The 18079-nt window shown below is 46.7% G+C and overlaps 6 protein-coding genes across 6 annotated transcripts; 3 read left to right on the top strand and 3 right to left on the bottom strand.

Moving 5' to 3' along the window:
- Positions 1–340: 340 nt before the first annotated feature.
- On the top strand, positions 341–2949 carry LY89DRAFT_626819 (RNA-binding domain-containing protein). Its single transcript, XM_018211123.1, has 3 exons — positions 341–502; positions 556–2440; positions 2497–2949. Exons 1-3 carry the CDS (start codon positions 438–440, stop codon positions 2824–2826), a joined length of 2280 nt encoding a protein of 759 aa, XP_018064681.1. The 5' UTR covers positions 341–437; the 3' UTR covers positions 2827–2949.
- A 250-nt stretch (positions 2950–3199) lies between these two features.
- On the top strand, positions 3200–6267 carry LY89DRAFT_689606 (uncharacterized protein). The gene is made up of 7 exons (XM_018215937.1): positions 3200–3486; positions 3550–3635; positions 3758–3926; positions 3973–4393; positions 4526–4661; positions 4710–4841; positions 4884–6267. The coding sequence occupies exons 1-7, from the start codon at positions 3412–3414 to the stop codon at positions 5917–5919; spliced, it is 2055 nt and encodes a 684-aa protein (XP_018064680.1). The 5' UTR covers positions 3200–3411; the 3' UTR covers positions 5920–6267.
- A 36-nt stretch (positions 6268–6303) lies between these two features.
- On the bottom strand, positions 6304–8316 carry LY89DRAFT_787383 (uncharacterized protein; the record flags this gene model as incomplete). Its single annotated transcript, XM_018223067.1, has 2 exons — positions 8053–8316; positions 6304–8005 (listed from the first exon to the last, which is right to left on the bottom strand). Exons 1-2 carry the CDS (start codon positions 8190–8192, stop codon positions 6304–6306), a joined length of 1842 nt encoding a protein of 613 aa, XP_018064679.1. The 5' UTR covers positions 8193–8316.
- Positions 8317–9134: 818 nt separating this feature from the next.
- On the top strand, positions 9135–10695 carry LY89DRAFT_257850 (uncharacterized protein). The gene is made up of 4 exons (XM_018206251.1): positions 9135–9271; positions 9328–9434; positions 9487–10363; positions 10411–10695. Exons 1-4 carry the CDS (start codon positions 9181–9183, stop codon positions 10533–10535), a joined length of 1200 nt encoding a protein of 399 aa, XP_018064678.1. The 5' UTR covers positions 9135–9180; the 3' UTR covers positions 10536–10695.
- LY89DRAFT_689603 (uncharacterized protein) lies at positions 10679–11523 on the bottom strand. The gene is made up of 3 exons (XM_018215936.1): positions 11237–11523; positions 10901–11185; positions 10679–10809 (listed from the first exon to the last, which is right to left on the bottom strand). Exons 1-3 carry the CDS (start codon positions 11268–11270, stop codon positions 10760–10762), a joined length of 369 nt encoding a protein of 122 aa, XP_018064677.1. The 5' UTR covers positions 11271–11523; the 3' UTR covers positions 10679–10759.
- A 1717-nt stretch (positions 11524–13240) lies between these two features.
- Positions 13241–15714, bottom strand: LY89DRAFT_257563 (cytochrome P450). Its single transcript, XM_018206250.1, has 5 exons — positions 15380–15714; positions 14977–15127; positions 13959–14926; positions 13628–13911; positions 13241–13578 (listed from the first exon to the last, which is right to left on the bottom strand). The coding sequence occupies exons 1-5, from the start codon at positions 15537–15539 to the stop codon at positions 13543–13545; spliced, it is 1599 nt and encodes a 532-aa protein (XP_018064676.1). The 5' UTR covers positions 15540–15714; the 3' UTR covers positions 13241–13542.
- Positions 15715–18079: the final 2365 nt, after the last annotated feature.

Raw genomic sequence — 18079 nt, 5'->3', positions numbered from 1 at the left:
AATGCTTTGTTTTATACCTTCAAACATCCAGCTCTTGCGTGGTTGAATGTGCTTAGAGTTTCTGATGTCGATGCAACTCATTTCAATTAGTGAAGAGGAGAAGCTCATCAAAGATGTCAGAGTCTTGGAGATTGCAATTTCCACTCTAGTCCATAGTAGAATCTAGACGAAAGATATAATCTTTGCCAGACCCAGATGAAGCCTCTACTCTGAGTAAACCATAAGAGTACGCTAACTGCACATTCAGGGGTCATTGGCGCACGGAGTTCCGAGTGGTCCGAGCGTCAGAATTTCGTGGATGAAGCAACTCAAGCAAACAATTCGCGACGAGAAACCATGAAGGACGCAAACACAATTCCACAACAGAAATGAACCAATAACTTATCCTGTAGAAGCTTTCTTGACATTACAGATCTCGTGCGGCGCGTCTAGTCAAGATGCTATTCTCTGAGGATGATGCTCCGCTTCTGAAAAAGTGGATTGTGAAGCGACTGGAAAATACGTATGGAAGGCACTGTATTTCTACACTCTTTGTCTGCTAACTATCTTGAACAGATCCGATGCTGACGCCGACGTCCTTGCCGATTACGTTCTCGCGCTTCTCCGTCATGATGGCGATGTCGAAACGGTCCGCGCTCTTTGTGAACGTGAAATGCCCGATTTCCTGAAAGAGGATTCGACAATCTTTGTAAGAGACGTTTTTGACGCCATCAATTACAAATCCTACATGCCTGGAGCTGCTCCTCCCCCTCGCAGACCTTCATTACCTTTTGCGCCACCTTCAGGTCCTTCCGCGCCTTCATACGGAAACTTGGGAAACGGTGCGCCAATGGGTCCTCAAAATGGCTCGAGGAAGCGCTCATTTCATGAGAGGGGAGATACTGAGATGCAAGACAGAGGCTTTCACCAAGGAGGCGACTCTAACGGAAGAATGTTCAAGCAGCCTCGACGTGGAGGTCCTGGTATGGGAAGAGGCGGTTATGAACCACGAGGTGGTAGAGGAGGTTATGCTGGGAATCGACCACCGCCAATGAACTTTCAGAACATGCCAACACCCCCAGGCTTTCCTGGTATGCCACCGATGCCGAGTCCTCCTCCTGGTATGCCTCCTGGTATGCCGTTCTTTGATCCTAGAGAAGGCTTTGCGGGTTTGGAAGCTATGCTGAGTATGGGACTACCAATGCCTGTTCTTCGAGGAATGCCACAGGCCGCTTCCTCACCACCGAGACAAGGTTCTCCCACGAAGCCAAAATGCAGAGATTATGAGCACAAGGGCTTCTGTGCTAGGGGCAATACATGTCCGTACGAGCATGGTTCGCATTCGATATGGATTCCACCAGTAAACAAAGTCGAAGAGTACGACCCGACTATGAGTTTGATGTCGACCCTAGAAGCTAATACCAACCGTGGTGGATTCACTCAATTTCGAGGCGGTGATAGAGGTCGGGGACGTAGAGGCCAAAGAGGCACCCTCAATCCCAGACGTGGTGGTGGAAGATCAGAATTCTCGTCGAACCAACCTAACTTTGACAAGAACAACACTACCATTGTCGTCGAAAATATCCCTGAAGACAAATTCTCCGAGGACGAGGTCCGGAAGTTCTTCTCAGAGTTTGGAAATATTGTTGAGGTCACAATGCGACCATACAAGCGTCTTGCAATTGTCAAATACGATGATTGGAACAATGCCAAGAATGCATACAACTCTCCCAAGGTCATATTCGACAACAGATTCGTCAAGGTCTATTGGTATGTGAATCAAGACTCGCTGCCAAAGCCTCCTGCGGTAACTGGAGCCAACGGTGAAGCAAAGAGGGAACGTCAAGGCTCTGAAAGTACTGCTCCTACTCCCAAGCAAGAACCAGAGATTGATTTGGAGGAGTTTGCGCGAAAACAAGCGGAGGCTCAGAAGGCGCACGAGGATAAGATGAAGAAGATGGCAGAGATGGAAGCTGCTAAGAAGGACCTAGAGAAGCGACAAGAGGAGCTTCTGAAAAGCCAAGCTGAGGAAAAGAGGAAATTGATGGAGAAGATAGCTGCCAAGAGTGGAAAGTCTGCTTCACCTGCTGTTCAACCTGCAAATGGCAGTCCAGCACCTGCTGAGAGCAAGACGACAGCTCAAATTCAGACCGAAGCATTGAAGGCTCAGTTGGCTGCATTGGAGGCTGAAGCAAAGTCGCTGGGAATTGATCCGAATGTCGCCGAAGAACCATTCTACGGTGGTTATCGTGGACGAGGCAGAGGTCGTGGTGTCTATCGAGGTAGAGGAACCTTCCAACCACGTGGCTTCCGGGGAGGATATCGAGGCCGTGGTACGGGTGTGCCTTTTTCAGCAAGTGGTCGGGTCTTCAACCTTGACAATCGGACCAAGAAGGTTGCCTTGACTGGTGCGGATTTCACTGATGCCGGAAAGGAGGAGAGCCTCAGGGAGTATCTTTTGGTAAGTCACTTCTCCAGGTATAATCTCATTCCAGGACCATCACTAACAAATTTTAGGGCATTGGCGAATACACCGACCTCGAAATTACACCAACACGTACCTCGATCCTCTTCAAAGACCGCTTCACAGCCGAGAAATTCATGCGAACTCCCGACAACGAAATCCCATCCGTAGGCAAAGTCGAAATGTCGTGGATTCAAACTCCGTTACCGCCTGTAAACCTAACACCCAAGCCCTCTTCAACCGCCATCAAAGTCGACGACGATACCGCCATGGACGAAGGAGATGCGATGGCAAGTAGTCCTGTTCAAGCAGGTGGTGAGGTGGTTGAGGAGCAGCACTCTAGTTACGATTATGATGTTGCTGGGGAGGATGAGTGGAATTGATGAATCACGAACGGCATTGGGGCGGAACATAAAAGGACGGCTTGGTCGGGAGCCACGGATTGTAAATGTATTGTAAATTAGTATACGGTATTGCGATGATGAGAATCACGCGGAACACGAGATCAGAGATTTTCTGGTATTTTGATTATGTGCACTTGGTCTGAGTGAATACTGGAAGTCCCGAATACGAGGCCACCTTCGAACGATTTGCTTCCCAGCTCATGGGCAGCCCGCCCTCAAACTCTGTGCAACTTGGTCAGACAATGATGCTTGGACGCAAGTATCAGCTTCCGAGTCGTTATCTCCTAAGTCCGATACCCTGCAATGGTTTTGCCATGGTCTGGGCTGAGGGACTAGAAAATGTGCAGACTCATTCAAAATCTCTCCCTAACCATATAGCATTTAAATCTAAAGTCACAGAACGTGCTTCGCATGCCAAGAAAGGGGAGGACTCTGAGCTAAGTGAGACTGCAACTAGATCTTTCCGAGTACGAGCCTCGTTTTCACGTGGCTGCCACGACGAAAGACCAACAAGTCATCGCCGTCGCTCGCTCCTAGCTTTGTCCAGCAGTGACTGTCCCCGATATGGATGGTCCGCCAATTGCAAAGCGAAGGCGGATAGTAACTACCTGTTCTGAATGTCACCGTAGGAAACAGAAGGTGCGTGTTATTTCGCCATTCATCACGGGTCACAGAGAGGGAGATCTGACTGCAATGTTTTAGTGTGACAGACGGAAACCATGCAACATCTGTCTCGCCCGAAATTTGCCTGATAGATGTTCCTATAGTGATCCGACTGTTGGTCCTCGGTAAGGATACGCACCTCCATATATCTACACGATTTGTCTCCCCCCCTCTTTCAACCACGGGGCATATCAATTTTTTCTGTTCTGTTCGAATCATATGTGCTGACAAAAAGAACGACGGTTAGGTTGAACAAGAGCTCCAACGCCTCGTTGGACGAGAACTTCAGTGCTTTGACACATGTCGAAGACCAGGAGAATGTGTCTCCTCCAGCTTCGAGAGGTTTTAACATTGCTGAGCAAATCGGGTACTCTCCCATGAAGGGAAGCAATGTCTTTATGGATTTACAGCATCAGGTAATTAATTCTGTCTTTTGAATCCACTACTTACTGATCTCAATAGCTTCTCAAGGACGACACGACCGGAAATCTTAGTCTTCCCAACGTAGCACAGGAGAGGGTGGAGCCCGAGCAATGGGAAGACCAGTTCTGGACCCTGGTCGCTAAACTTCCTTCAAAATCGGTATCGGAAGACTTAATAGGAATCTTCATGTCTGAAATGAATTGGCACACCGGCTTCTTCGAACGATACTACATTCAGCAGCTCTATAAAACCTGGCAGGAAATCCAGACCAGAACCGATGCTCCAAAACAACCTTCCCTGAAAGATGTTTCCAGGGATGTTCTTTACTTTCCAGCTTTGCTCTTTCAAATTTGTGCCGTTGCGTTGCACTTCATGCCGCCGGACTCAGCTATGATCAAAGTACTCAACGTGGAAGAAATGATTCATCGAAATCGTCTCAGCGAGAGATATAGTGATCATGGTAAGGTTTTAGAGGGAAAATCCACTTTGTTTACCTGTTGCTGAGACCCAAATGCTCAATTTGTTCCTGGTGTAATTACGATTCTTTAAACATTGAGATCAGCAAGCTGACACATGCTCTGATTTGATACAGGAATGAAAATTATGGATATCCTAGATCGTCATCGACCGACCATCACTTCCGTGCAGCATGATCTCATGAGAGCTTTATGGCTGAAGGATTGTGGTCGAGGAACAGAGTCATGGCACGCTCTGAGTACTAGTACCAGGTAAAGCGGTCAAGTGGATCTATTGGCACTGAAACTGACATCTACAAGACAAGCACAAGAACTCAACATGCATAGGCAAGCAAGAGTTGACCAGAGCGGAACAGTTGCAGAGACATTGACTAGGCTCTGGAAAGATGAGTACAGAAGAAGACTTTGGGTGATTTTATTCATATGGGACAGGTATGTTTTTTCAGACATTTGTTACTGAAACTAACATGATAGTCACATGTCGATGATGCTTGGTCGACCAAGACTAATTAATCTCGACGATTGTGACATCCAGGTACCGATCGACTGTAAATTTCCAGACGAGCCCTCTACAGTCGTTCCTACTGCAATTCGAAATGCAAGGGACAACGAAATGCCAGTTCCTATCTCTGGGCACCTTTTTCGATATTCTATTGCGCAATTGGTCCATGAGATGAAAACAAATGGCGCGAACAGAAGACATCCCAAAGACTACACATCCATTCAGGCCTTGCATGAAAAGGCGGTGGCTTTGATGGATGGACTGCCAGCGTATTTGAGAACCCAAAACCCCGACAAGTCCTGGGATCTACGTCTCCCGTGGATTCCGCGCCAGCGAGAACAGATCCTGGACAACGCTACCAGTTTCCTATTGGCATTACATCGACCTCACATACACTCGTCACCAAAGAGTCGTAAAGCTGCTATACAAGCAGCAATCGTCATCCTCGAGTCGCAAGAAAGAGTTTTCGAGATTACCAGACAATATCAGTACAGACTGTTCGGTCTCGCCTTCTTCACGATCGATGCTGGCTTTTTCTTGTGTTCTACAACAATCATGTACCCCTCAACGGATCGGGATTCATCAAGAAGAATAGATGTCTGTCTTCAGGAAGGTATCAAACGACTTGAGATACTGGAGCATAACAACGCGATTGCAGGTTCAGGTCTCAGACTTCTTCGACACTGCTATCAGTTACTTCAAAACGCTTCTACTACCAGAGATACCTACACAGAACCTGCAAGCCATGTTCCCGAAACCGTTCAACAGCCAGAAGGAAATGATCAAGGAAATGAAATTCCAAATGCTTTCGACACTTTCCATTCTGACGGGCTTCATACATACGATGTTCCGGATCAAATCCATTTTCCATCTACGTCAGATCTTACAGGGTTTGCGAATATCAACGAGTTCGATTCGTCGTATTGGATAGAACAAATGAATCAGATTCCGTTCGTGTCCATGGACGACGCGACTGTCGCTAACCCATGGGACTTTCCATTTATCTGAGCAAAGTTCAGATGGGATTAAATGAGCAGATACATTCCGACGACTATCCTATGGACACTTTGAGTTGGAAGAACATGTTGTCAAAGTACAATGGGGATCAAGATGATCTTGCTATGGAGAAGATAATATGAAGCCCAACATATCAAGCTTCAACGCCGGGATGCCCTTGCATGGGCAATGGAACTCACTTGCGGGAAAGGTATGGACAACCTCCAAAGCAGATGTCCGCTAGAAAGTTGAGTTAGCGCAGGATCGGCATTGTGTTTGAAAGAGATTGTAGAACCGCAGAGGAGGTATGCCATCGCTGAAGTTTAAATACAAAGCCATGTTAGAATGATCATATCCTCACCAGATTCATCATTGCCATGTTCTAGGTATTTTGCATTAAAGACCGTACTCTTCTGTATACAAGTGTATGCCTGCCGTGCCTCCAACCGGTGCTCCCGTTCGCAGCAAGCCCGCAACACAATTTCTAACCTCCGAAATCAATGGCTTTCCTCCGCAAACCACTACCATAGCCTCATCTTTCGTGTATTCCAGTGGGCTTTTGAGGTATTCTGCTATTAATGGTCTTCCTCTGGTGTAAAATATTCCTCGGGATGAGGCCTGGTCTTCTTGCGCGGGATTGAGTGCGGCATTCTCGTTTTCTTCCTCGTCTTCTGCCTTCGAGATATGCTGGAAACCTGGCTCTAAAGGGTACGAATCTCCTTCAGAGTTCGACCAGTCCGCTTTCTCAACATCTTCCTCGCCAGAGTTATACAAAAGCTTCTGCTCATCTTCCTCAGACAGCGGACCCTCATCCTCTCTCCTTGAAGTAATCGTGATTTCAACAGCTAAATAAATACCCGATGCAGCTGCTCGAGCTATGGATGTTGGTAGACGTTGTAAGTAGAATTCAATATGACCTCTTCGCCGAGCGAGAAGCAAGAAGCGGATCCGACTCACGCAAGTTTGCATGGGGTCATTGACGATGCTCTCTAGAATTGGAAGCGTGAACGAGCCTCCGGTTGAGGCTGCTATGAGAACCAAGGTTTCGTATGCGTTCCATGCTGGAGATGAACCATACGGGCTGGAAATGAAGGCTCTAAGATATGGCTGTGGTCGTTTTGCGTACTTGTTCATAGTTTTCGATATTCCGGAGTAAGTACGGACAATGAATGTTAGATTGTTCTTCGAGCTCCTGTTAGCTGAGAGGCATGGTGTTGCGATTGTGTACGGATGGGATTGGAGGGGCCCTAGACGTGGAATCCACAGGCGGATATGCTGGCCTGGCTTCCAAGATAGGAGGACGTTCTCGAGTGAGATGGTGGTAATATCGTCATCGTCAGCAGTAAGCTGCAGTCGATAGCCAATCCCTCCTGAATGAACATTGCAGTAGATTGACACAATAGTGCTTATCACCCAGTCTCCAGAGAAAGCTCCAACAGATATCCATATGAAGTACGACGCGTGGCTTGGAACATGACGCCACAACAACCAAAGGAAGACGACTGCAGAAACAATATGCTGTAGAACGAAGAGCTCATAAGCCATGCTCCGGAATGGGCTCAAAGAAGATAGAAAGGTCCACACGAGGATAAACCAGGCTATGATTCCGTAAGTCACCATTGGCATTATCCTCAATTCAGACCAGAAGAAATCGACCTTGATCCATTCTCGCATGAAGAAGCCACCATGAATAGTCACAGTGACCAGGAGCGTTCTTGATACCCAGCGATGGAGCCAGTTCAGGCGCTCATAGGAGCTTCCAACGAAGTAGCCAAGTACACTTGCCTTAGCTGACAAGAGGTATATCAGAGGGACCTGAGTGACTGATATCCAAGCAGCTCTGAATCCGATCCTCTCGTAGTACTCGCTGTCATGGATGATGGCTTTGTAAGTCAACATAAAAGTGAGGAGTGACCAGTAGATGATAAGCAGAAAATCCTTGCCAGCGGACGGTGGGCTTAGCCATGAAAAGACACCTTGAAAGTGAATTTGAGAATAGGATATCCCACGGATGATGGAAGTAAGTATAGACCAGTACCGGACGATCCGAAGTTGTTGTCTAGAAGGACTTTCATTCAAATATTCACAATGACGCAGTCTAGAATAGTGAGCCAGGCGACTTTTTGGTAATCTTAAATGACTTACTTTTGTGCCAAAAGGTGCTGCGTCAGTTTTCTAAAGAGCAATACTGTTCCTAGCAGCGCTGCGATAAAGTAACAGAAGACTTGCACCAGCTCTTGATTATAATGCCGGAACACGGAGTCGTGGCGCGGTTGGAGAGTCATGTTGAAATCGATAATGTACCATTCGATGACTTCCGACTGGTGCTCCTCAAGACATTCAATTGTGATCCCTTGGCGAAAGCGCCTCTTATAGCGCAATCGCGATCTCAAAATCAAAGGCGTTATTATTACACCTGAATGGAGAGCTCAAGGGAGTAAAATTGGGTTTGCTTGAGATTCAATTTTGAGGTGTGGGGCTGTTTGTCATACGTGCCACTAAGTAGCAGAGACAATGAGAGATTTTGAGAGTATTAGAAGTACTACCCAATGTGGCTGAGCTTGGTAACGGAACTCAGAACCGAATTTTTGGAGTGAATTTGGACCTCCTAGCAAGTTCTCAGGAATCTCTTCTTAAATGGGATGCAGTTTCCTGCATTCACTTGCTGGCGTTGGATCGCTCAGAAGCCATTTTGAGCTTGGATTCAACAACAGTAGGGCAGAGAAGAACTTTTCATAACGAGAGGAGCTGGACAAATTGTTCGTATTATAGAGAGTTTTCAGAAGCAAACAATCCATTCTACTCGAAAAAAGGAAGGAAGCAATTTGCGATAGTTCATGAGGGATAATGCCAACGAGCTGTCAATCAATATTTTGGCCTCTAGTCGGCTTGATTATCCCCGAACAAAGGAGCACGAAGGTTCAAATCAGAAAAGAATGTTGGCCATGAGGTAGATGGATTCGCAAGTGCCTCCTACGGTGCTCAAAAGATCTGTCGACCTGTTTGAGATAATTCATCGGACAATACAGACTCTCATAATGCAGCGAATTACACCTAGAGAAGAGATGTAAGCTTTTAGATATTTGAGTGATGTGTAATTGAGAAGCAGCACTGAAGTTATCACGGCGGGGCGGAAATCTACGCAGCTACAGGGGAGTCTAAGCGAAGTTCAGAGCCAAAGAAAACATCAGCACGGACGGACGCGTCTCGCGTCGTTATGCGGAAAAGCAAGGAGAAGAATTGCCAACATCGCATTCCACCCCGAAACACACCATGAATAGATCAAGTAGCTCGGCAGCTCGGCCTCTTTCGCTCACAGAGGAGCTTGAAAAATTAGAGCAATCAATTACCCTGACGTTGCAAGGTATGTCTCACCGGTATTACAGTCGTAAAGAAAGCAAAGTTATTGATGGCACGCAGAAATCGACCACAACTTCAGTCGAGCACATCGCATTGTGACTACCAGTATCCTCCCAATTGTAGAGCAATATGCTGAACATTCAAATGCCGTGTGGGAAGGTTCGAAGGTTTGTATACAGTCTACTGAGAAAATGGCCTAAGCTAACCATAGCGGGGTAGTTTTGGAAGCAATTCTTCGAAGCCAGCGCGAATGTGTCTCTATCAGGAGTAGAAGAACGAGAGGAAGATGAAGAGGATGTTTCTTATACACAATCTCACGAGAATACGACCTATGCGACATCACAAGCAGGAGATTCTACTGTGCATGGCGAGCAGCAGTACAACCAGACCGATGATTCCCTCCTGGACGATCCAGATATCAGTGGCAGCACCCCTCGAGCCAGACCAACTACTGCTTCCTCGGACAAGCCTAAATTCGCAGATTATGGATCCTCATACGAAGCCTTGAAGCAGGAGTTGAAGGGTGGGGCGAAGGAAGAAGAGGAGGGAGACGATACACAGATTCAACCTACGACGCCGGGTGCTCAATCTCGCATTCCAGATATGTCAATGACTCCCATGTCTTCTCCGTTCGATCCTACATCGTATCTTCAAACTACTGCCCAGCGAAAGCCAGGTCAAGATCCTCTATTGCACAGAGTGCTTGACAAGAATTATCGTATTCAAGCTACACCCCATACCACGCGAAAGGAAAACAAAACCCCTGCAAACAAACCTTCATGGCGAGACACGGACTCGCCAATGTCGTCTCCACCAGTTGCTGCACCAAAACTGCATTCTGACATTTTCAGCTCGCCCATTCGACAGGAATACAGCAGGCCAACAGCACCAAGAACACCCGGAGTAAGTGTACAGAACACTGACAAGGGGGAAACAAAAGAAAGTTTTGCGAAGTCTGTGAAGAAGGACAAGGATGAGATTACTTGGGAAAGTGACAGTGACGAGGATGCCGAGGGAGTGTACAGGGAACTCGGGATGAGTCCTCCCAAAACCATACAATTCAATCTTCCGCAGTCGAGATTGCTGCAAACTCCTGGTAAGTACAACGGATAATTCTTAGATTCTATCACTAATTACCCAAAGCTCGAGAAGCCAGCAAGCGAATAGTCGAAGATCTGCTTGCTACTGCAGGTGCAGGCTTCGATGATGATGACTTAGACAGCCCAAGCGTGGTCAAGATGAACGAGGACCTTGATGATAGTTTTTGAAGAAATTATTGCATTATGATTCTGTCAAATTGGTAGAAAGACACACAGTTTCCGCACCCATCCTACATTTTGCCTATATTTTCCGTCAAAACCAAAACCAAAGCCAGCAATCTGTGTCCAATCTTCTATCCGGAGATCCAACACCCGAACGCCTTGCAATCCCATCGCTATATCGCATCAAGAATCCAGAAGTCCGTAAGTAAAGACATGTCGATATTGTCAACTTATTTGGTCGCAGCCCAGATCATGTATGCTTCTGCGGTCCTTTGCCTCGCTGTTACAATTGTCAGCTCACTTCACTTTGGTACAAACACAGAAGAAGTGGTATTGCTCACCCTCTGGCTCTACTGGTGCAAAGAACTTACGTGTCTTTGTATCTTTCGGAAGGCTCTTCTTGGTGCTCTTTGACGATTGCTTCTCAGAGTAGACTGTTGTACCGGATGCGGCTTCCTGGGAGTCCTTTCGTGCTCGGTAGTCCTTGTATGAGATTGGGAGAGTGCGCTTTGCCTTATCTTTCAAAAGAGAGACAGTGCTCGAGAAGGTCGATGTGCTCGCGATCGAAGCGGTATCAACCTCCTTTGCTGGCTTGGCGGGTCTGATTTTGGGAGAGGCAGGATGAAACCAAGTTGGTGGGAGATCGTTAGGGAATTCTGTTTACTTGTTAGAGATTGATTGAGAAATGGATTGTAGAGTAGACTTACGACCCTGTGGGAAGGCTGGGAATCCGTGAGGCATATTGAGTGTTGAGATTGAGTTACTTTGTAATAAAGTGTTTATTGTGTTTGGTGAAGAGAGTCTTTTGACTTAAGCTGAAGCTTGAGATGACTGTGTATTTGACTTTGCTGATGATACTGAAAAACAAACCTCATCTTCGAGGGTGAGGCACCCTTCATATATACCCATTCTCTCATCTTACTAAATCATACCCAGAGTCATGCCTCATGCTCAGCCCATCTCCAATAACATTCTTACTCCGAACCAATTCGTCACATCTACAGCCTCCCCAACGCCAATGATCCATCCCAACTATGCCTTGAATCGAACACCGATTGGTGGCTGGCCGAAATCCGTCCCTATTTACCGACTCTGGAGAGGGTTGTGTCAGCACGACGAAATATCCTTCCGAGATCACCGATGACTCAGGCTGCAAGTTGCAAGCTAACACCAACTTTAGGGTGCTATGCCCGAGTGCCTTGCCAATTGAATGATCGGCTGTGTACATGAGGCATCTTGAAAGACTTTTTGGGCATAGCAAATATCAACCTTGTGGAGTGAGATAAGATGACTCGAATATGAGGCTGTACACCGTCCTTCAATTTCAATTCGGACTCATCTCGAAATGGCACGGTGAAGCAAGCAGAGATTTTTCTCTTTTCTTTTGAAGGCGCATATCCGAAGTACGGCGTGCAAATGAGGTTATTCTTTGCGGATGTTGTGGAGTATGTCCATTCATTGGGACTTCAATACGACTCGGAACGAGTATCCCAGTGAGGGTTCGGCGAGGCAGGTTGGACGACGATGACACGGCACGAAGTGCGTTGTTATTCTCCACTCGCTGAGAACATGTACATTTTCTCATCATGATTTGGTTGTTTGAAATTGTTGCCTTCAAACGATAGGTACGACGACAGCACCGAGTGAGCGGAGTTCAGATGTTGCTCAAGTCTTCCTCCTCCTAACATCAACACCACCAATTGATCTACCCCGACCAACGACTAATCTCACCTCATCCCAACTCATCGTCCCAAACTTTGTTGTTTGCTCCACAAAACCTAATCCAGTACCCAGTAACCTTAACCAACATCCCGGCAGGTCTACGAAAGCAGCTTCATCACTTAAAGTCGATGCCTACCCTACACCGTAGTTCTCAGGTCTTGCAACGCGGCTCGTTAGGTGTGATGTCTGTTCCTGCATTGCACATCACGCAAGCCAAAGGCGTCCTTTTTCGACCCCGCTGATCCCAACTCCGAGGACCGCCAAGAGCGAGCACCGGCGAGTGAAGTAAGTTTAGCTTCATTTCCAGCAACGGAGTGTTGCTTACCTAACCAATGTCAAGCTTCCATTGTACTCAGCATTTTTGGACATCGAGTCTAGACTTAACAGGAAAAGGTTCAGATGCCACACTCAATAACCTTTCAAAACTTTCAAATATACTCAACATTCTGGACATCGAGTCTAGACTCTACAGGAAAATGATGGTTGTGATGTCATTCCATAATCAATAACCTTTCAAACAATCAGTCTGATTATCAAATGCTACTCCGCCTCCACAATGCACAGTTTCATCTCATCGATTGGCTCACCAAATCGGCGCATTTCTAAGCAGCCTAACACAGGGCATTAATTGACGAATAGGAGTTCAGCACGATGGATTCATTAGAGTTGAAGGAAGCGCCATTGCTTAAAAAGCTTCGCTGAGACTAAGCCCTATGAACTCCGTTCCACGAGAGTGCGTCGGAGTTCGAATGCCGGAAAATTGATCGATTTTCCGGCCTGGATTTACTTGTGTCTACCAAGGTCACACATTCTGGTCAATGAAAAGTTCGGCGCCGGAATTACCATCAAGGTACATTGTCCAACGGAACTTTCCAGCATTGTTAGTTGTGTGTCCGCCTGCTGCTCCTACGCGTCCGTAAGAGCGGGGAAAAGGGGGGACGTTAGCGACTTCGGAGGCGAGATAATGATTCTGATTAGAGGAAGGAGGCTCAAGGCCCCTATCATTAGACTTTATTACAAGGATAAATATTGCTCGTGGACATGAAACTCAACAAAGAGCTCAATCCACTTTATCATGACAGCGCTTGGTGCATCAATGTCAGATCAAGTCAGGTTCGCTCTCTCTTAACGCCGCAAGAGCCCTCCCTATGATATGCAAATGATGTGGAAGAATTAGTTTTTCGGCCTCGCATCGACCTCGACGCTCATGCCTGGGAATATACCACAATGGTCTCATCTCATCTCATCAAATACATGCACTCCCCCTCGCTACACTGACGCCAACAAAACTTTAAGCTCGTCTCGAGAATGTCAATGGGCAATCATCCTATGTTTTGTCAGAGAGGGGTTAACGTTCGAGACCAGTCCATGCTTACCATTGGGAAAATCGTTGCAAACACCTTGATCTCCTCCGACAACGGTGTTGGGTGATGAACCCAATCAAGGTACATCGATGCCTTTGCAATCATCAAGGCCAAGTTCATTTGCGCATAAATTTGGCCGAGACAGTAATGTGGACCAGTTCCGAAGACTAGGAAGTTCTTTGCACCCTTCACTTCCGCATCACCAGTAACATATCGATCAGGATCATAGTGATCTGGGTTTTCATAAACCTCTGGATCACGAAGAGCTGGGTATACGGTTGGAACGACCATGGCGCCTGAGAGAGTCAACAGAAAAACATGGTCTTGTGATTGAGAGAATTACCTTTGGGAACTGTGTAAGTGTCGGTGATTGGGAAAGCTTTCTTGGCAAGATATGGCACCATCAATACAGGAGGACGATATCTCAACAACTCTCTAACAGCACCTTTAGTGTAAACACACTGATCCATCAAATCCATGGTAGCACGAGCGCTTCGATCACCCCCACGAAGACGGAGATTCTCCTCACGGATCTTGTCAAGAACGTCTGGTCTCTGAGCCATGATCTGAAACAGCCAAGTTGCGGCACTGCTTGTAGCATCTTGGGAGGCGAATAAGAAGGTGAAAACTGTCTGGGAGATCTCATAGTCAGTGAACTCGCGGAGTAGAGGTGATGGCTTTTCGATGCCCTCCATTAAGAGTCCCTTCTGTTCACGATCACGATAAGCCGCAGACTCAAGTTGAGACTTAACCCAGCCGTCCATGATACAGGTGACATCACCACCAGCAGCCATTCTTACCCTCGACTTGGCAGCACACTTGGTGAATTCTTCGAGAACCATATCGGCAGCCTTCTTTCCATACCAAGTCTTGGTGAATGGGATCATGATTGGGAAGTTGACAAGCTCAAGAGCCGCGGTAATTTTGTAGTAGTCATCGGCGATCTTCTTGATAGCCTCATCCGAGATATAGTACCCAACGAACGTTCGGCAGGAGACAGCACACATGAGCTCACGGAATTCGGCCATGAACGGAACAGGCTTTCCTCCAGCATCCTTTGTAACCTTCAGGAATCTCTCCATATATTTGTCATAAACATCATCCTGGCCTGGGAGGTAGGATTCGAGAGCCTGTCGAGTGAACAGGCCATTTAAACCTTTTCGGAAATCAACATGAGCTTTTCCATCGAGGAACACCCAATTGTCGGCTCCGAGCAATTTATGAGCAGAGTCCACAACACAGGGTTTGACGAATCCGGGAGAATTGAAGACCTTTCGTGCCATGTCGCGGGTAGAAGCAATAACAACGAATCTGATAATCATTAGCACGTCCCACTTCTGACTGGATGTTCATGTACATACTTGTGGAAAACCGATACGCAGCTCAAGTCGCCGCTCGCCCATTTCGCCTTGTATTCTGAGAATTTAGGATTTACTGACTCGAGAAAGGGACCTATGAATGGAATCTTCCATGCTGGGCCTGCGATTGAACCCTTCTGCCATACATAGCTAACTGTCGACAAGTCAGTGACCGACAATAAAGGCCATACCAAAACCCTCCCGCAGAATAGTGCATGCAATCCAAGAGAAAGTATATGGAGCTTGCAGTTGGACGGAGAAATACAAACTTCTCACGCCAACCCTGGATAGAGCCCGTTCCAAGATGTCAAGCTTCGCCCTGCCCTCACTCTCCTATGTCCGCCCCTCGTAGGAAACATCATCTTCGTTGAAGGAGAAGTGGGTCTTGTGACGAGAGTACACTTACATTGATCGTATGCGACGGCGACAAGAGTTAATGTAATAGCAATTGACCACCAACTGAGATCTCCAAGTCTTCCCAACAATCCATCTATCTGTGTATTCCCCACGATCTGGGCATACTTCGCATCTGCCAGGGGCGACGCGAAGCTGACGTTCTGCGCCATAGAATATTATTGGTGATGCGCCTTCGATTAAGGGTCCTATCAGCGAGCTTCAGCAGAGTGAAATTCAGGTACGGTCGCAGTATCCGGATGCTCTTTGCGCGAACAATTCGGATGGTAGTGACAAGGACTCGAGTATAAAAGGAGAACGACAGTGTCGTAAACAAAAGGAAGCCGGTCCGGGGGAGTGAAGAAGTCTCGGAGGTGAATCGAGGGAGAAGTCAACAAATGGAAAGAATTTTGAGATTGGGAGAGCTCGCTTGATGCTGTAATCGCGGTGACTGCAATCAAAGTTCCACCGCTAGTCGTCCGGCTGCTGCCAATCCGGGATCGTTGCGCCAAGATGAAAGTCAATCAAGATCCACAATTGCAAAGGGGCGACATTCGACTTTCTACTTCAAACAGCTGATGTTGAATAGGAGAAGAGGGGTTGAAACCTTGGTTGAGCCTCAATTGATACTGCTGACAAAGCACAACCAACCAGCCACGGTGCAGCGTCTCAGAGAAACGGAGCCCCATGTTACAGCGACATTTCACGGCACCGAGATCAGTGTTAATTGCTTCTTCACACCCACGTTCAAGCGGACTCATACCTTCTCCACACACCTGGTCTGAGCCTTAGATCTTCCCAAAATGGCCTTTGTATCTCCTACTGTATGCTCTTCTGTTGCTTACTGAGTTCAAATCATGAACACGAATACGATCCGAGCGGATTAATTCCCGTCTAAACGACGTACACCGCTTCAATCTCTCATTGGGCAATGCACTATACATGGATGGCCCCGCGCATCGAGAAACAGCAGATGCAATGGAGAAAACTCCAAAGCAACACCTTATGTTAATTGCCAAACTGCTCAAGAAAGCTTTGACTTATGGAACAATATATTTCTGCTCAAGATTGCATTTTCTAAACACTATATAGATTGTGCTGAGCACAGTTCATTTCATCACGAGCTATCATTAGTCCTACTCGCCATGATTCAACAGACTGTCGGCCTCCTCCTCAATTCAGATGCTGCCGACGCTGCTGTCATTCTTCTGTGAAGACCGGCAAGGTATGGGCTCCAGAGGTTGGCATCTCAATACTGGATACCGCATAAAGGTGCTTCAAACATCCAAAATGAATGACATAATCACATCATTATCGGACTAGCAAAGACTTAAAAGAATTGCTCTTTACGACCTCAATCGATCTAGAGCAAGGTGAGCTTTCTAGTGTTCTATAAGGGCTTCTACTTCCTGAGAACAAAGGTTGTCACAAAGACCGAAATCTTATATTATGGACAAGGATATATTTCCGAGATTCAAATCCAAAGAAAACTTGATAAGCTAATGTTAACTTATCAGACTGAAAACATCTTTGATACATACTACTTCACCCTGGAATATTGTCATGAAGACCTCAATCTAAGGATTTTACGAGGCAGATTGGAATTCAAGGGGGCTATCTTCACAATGCGAGCAATGATGCAGAGTTTCGTCTCTGAGCTATGCTATTCGAGACGTCTCGAAGACAAAATTCTCGGTTACCAAGCCTTTTCCTTAGAGACGTACGAAAAGATGGCTTGAACTTAGATGCTATCAAGGTCCTAGACTCTTGCGGAAGTTCTGATCACCAATGAATGCTACCTGCATACGTGGGTTCTTCAATACATTGTCCATGTTCAGAATGGACATTTTCATGCCAAAATCATTGAATACGGAGCATACATTACATGATGTCTTCAACAGGACCAGCAACAAGATCATCCCATCAATTTCCTGAAAGATTGCTTCTCCCAACATGGATGCATCAAGTCAGAGTATCCTCATAATGCCACTGAACTCATGCTGCTGCCTTACTCAGACTTACTCAACATCTCCGCCACCGGAAGACGGAATTCACGGAAAACACGGATTAGATTCGACGTGCAACAAAGTTTCAGAAGACACACGAGATCTGAATATCACGAATATGTGCCAATGAGGGAGAAGAGATGCCAGCAGGTTGTCCTATGATGGTTGTTCCGTGGTAGCATCTTGTGTCCCCTCGGGCACCTGAAGACTCCGATCAGGAATCACCGGCATTGCAAGGGGACGTGAAGAATTAGGAGACTGGGCTGTTGAATGGAAGTCAGAATAGGCAAATTGATGCATAATGCAGAGATGCTTGTAGATCTTCAATCAACCGAGCATGGCCATCTCAGCAGTATCACTTGCTGTAATGCTGGTCTCCTTCGGGACCGATGGAAAGTCTTTGAAAACTTCTTCAATACGAATGACCGAAGTGCCCCGAAGTTCCTTTGGGTACTGAAAGTCTGGGCTTCCATTTAGTGCGGGAATATATGATTCTTCAGAGTCCTCGAGTCGAGTTGCGAAAGTAGGTATGTTGGGATTATGGCAGCACATCTAGCAGGCTTCCAATATGCACGGCGAAACTTTATTTCTTGATAAATATCATGGAAAAGTCTCAAGCTGCGACGAGTAGATTCGAAAGAGATTTCTAACAGTAGATACAATATCCTTGGCAGAGAAAGTGGTTGACATAAAATTCCGGACAAGGA

The sequence above is a fragment of the Mollisia scopiformis genome (assembly GCF_001500285.1).
Source record: "Mollisia scopiformis unplaced genomic scaffold LY89scaffold_26, whole genome shotgun sequence".
In the NCBI taxonomy this organism is placed as follows: domain Eukaryota; kingdom Fungi; phylum Ascomycota; class Leotiomycetes; order Helotiales; family Mollisiaceae; genus Mollisia; species Mollisia scopiformis.
Note: the sequence above shows the minus strand (reverse complement) of the source record. Positions and strands in the feature narration are given on the sequence as shown.

Coding starts and splice junctions, on each gene's coding strand:
- LY89DRAFT_626819 (XM_018211123.1), top strand. CDS start 438: ATGCTATTCTCTGAGGATGATGCTCCGCTTCTGAAAAAGTGGATTGTG. Junction 503..555: donor GTGAAGCGACTGGAAAATAC/GTATGGAAGGCA, acceptor TATCTTGAACAG/ATCCGATGCTGACGCCGACG. Junction 2,441..2,496: donor GCCTCAGGGAGTATCTTTTG/GTAAGTCACTTC, acceptor AACAAATTTTAG/GGCATTGGCGAATACACCGA.
- LY89DRAFT_689606 (XM_018215937.1), top strand. CDS start 3,412: ATGGATGGTCCGCCAATTGCAAAGCGAAGGCGGATAGTAACTACCTGT. Junction 3,927..3,972: donor TTATGGATTTACAGCATCAG/GTAATTAATTCT, acceptor TGATCTCAATAG/CTTCTCAAGGACGACACGAC. Junction 4,394..4,525: donor CGAGAGATATAGTGATCATG/GTAAGGTTTTAG, acceptor GATTTGATACAG/GAATGAAAATTATGGATATC.
- LY89DRAFT_257850 (XM_018206251.1), top strand. CDS start 9,181: ATGAATAGATCAAGTAGCTCGGCAGCTCGGCCTCTTTCGCTCACAGAG. Junction 9,272..9,327: donor AATTACCCTGACGTTGCAAG/GTATGTCTCACC, acceptor GATGGCACGCAG/AAATCGACCACAACTTCAGT. Junction 9,435..9,486: donor CCGTGTGGGAAGGTTCGAAG/GTTTGTATACAG, acceptor ATAGCGGGGTAG/TTTTGGAAGCAATTCTTCGA.
- LY89DRAFT_689603 (XM_018215936.1), bottom strand. CDS start 11,270: ATGCCTCACGGATTCCCAGCCTTCCCACAGGGTC. Junction 11,186..11,236: donor CCCAGCCTTCCCACAGGGTC/GTAAGTCTACTC, acceptor ACAAGTAAACAG/AATTCCCTAACGATCTCCCA. Junction 10,810..10,900: donor TCCGAAAGATACAAAGACAC/GTAAGTTCTTTG, acceptor CAATTGTAACAG/CGAGGCAAAGGACCGCAGAA.
- LY89DRAFT_257563 (XM_018206250.1), bottom strand. CDS start 15,539: ATGGCGCAGAACGTCAGCTTCGCGTCGCCCCTGGCAGATGCGAAGTAT. Junction 15,128..15,379: donor CGCCGTCGCATACGATCAAT/GTAAGTGTACTC, acceptor ACTTGTCGACAG/TTAGCTATGTATGGCAGAAG. Junction 13,579..13,627: donor TTGCAACGATTTTCCCAATG/GTAAGCATGGAC, acceptor GACAAAACATAG/GATGATTGCCCATTGACATT.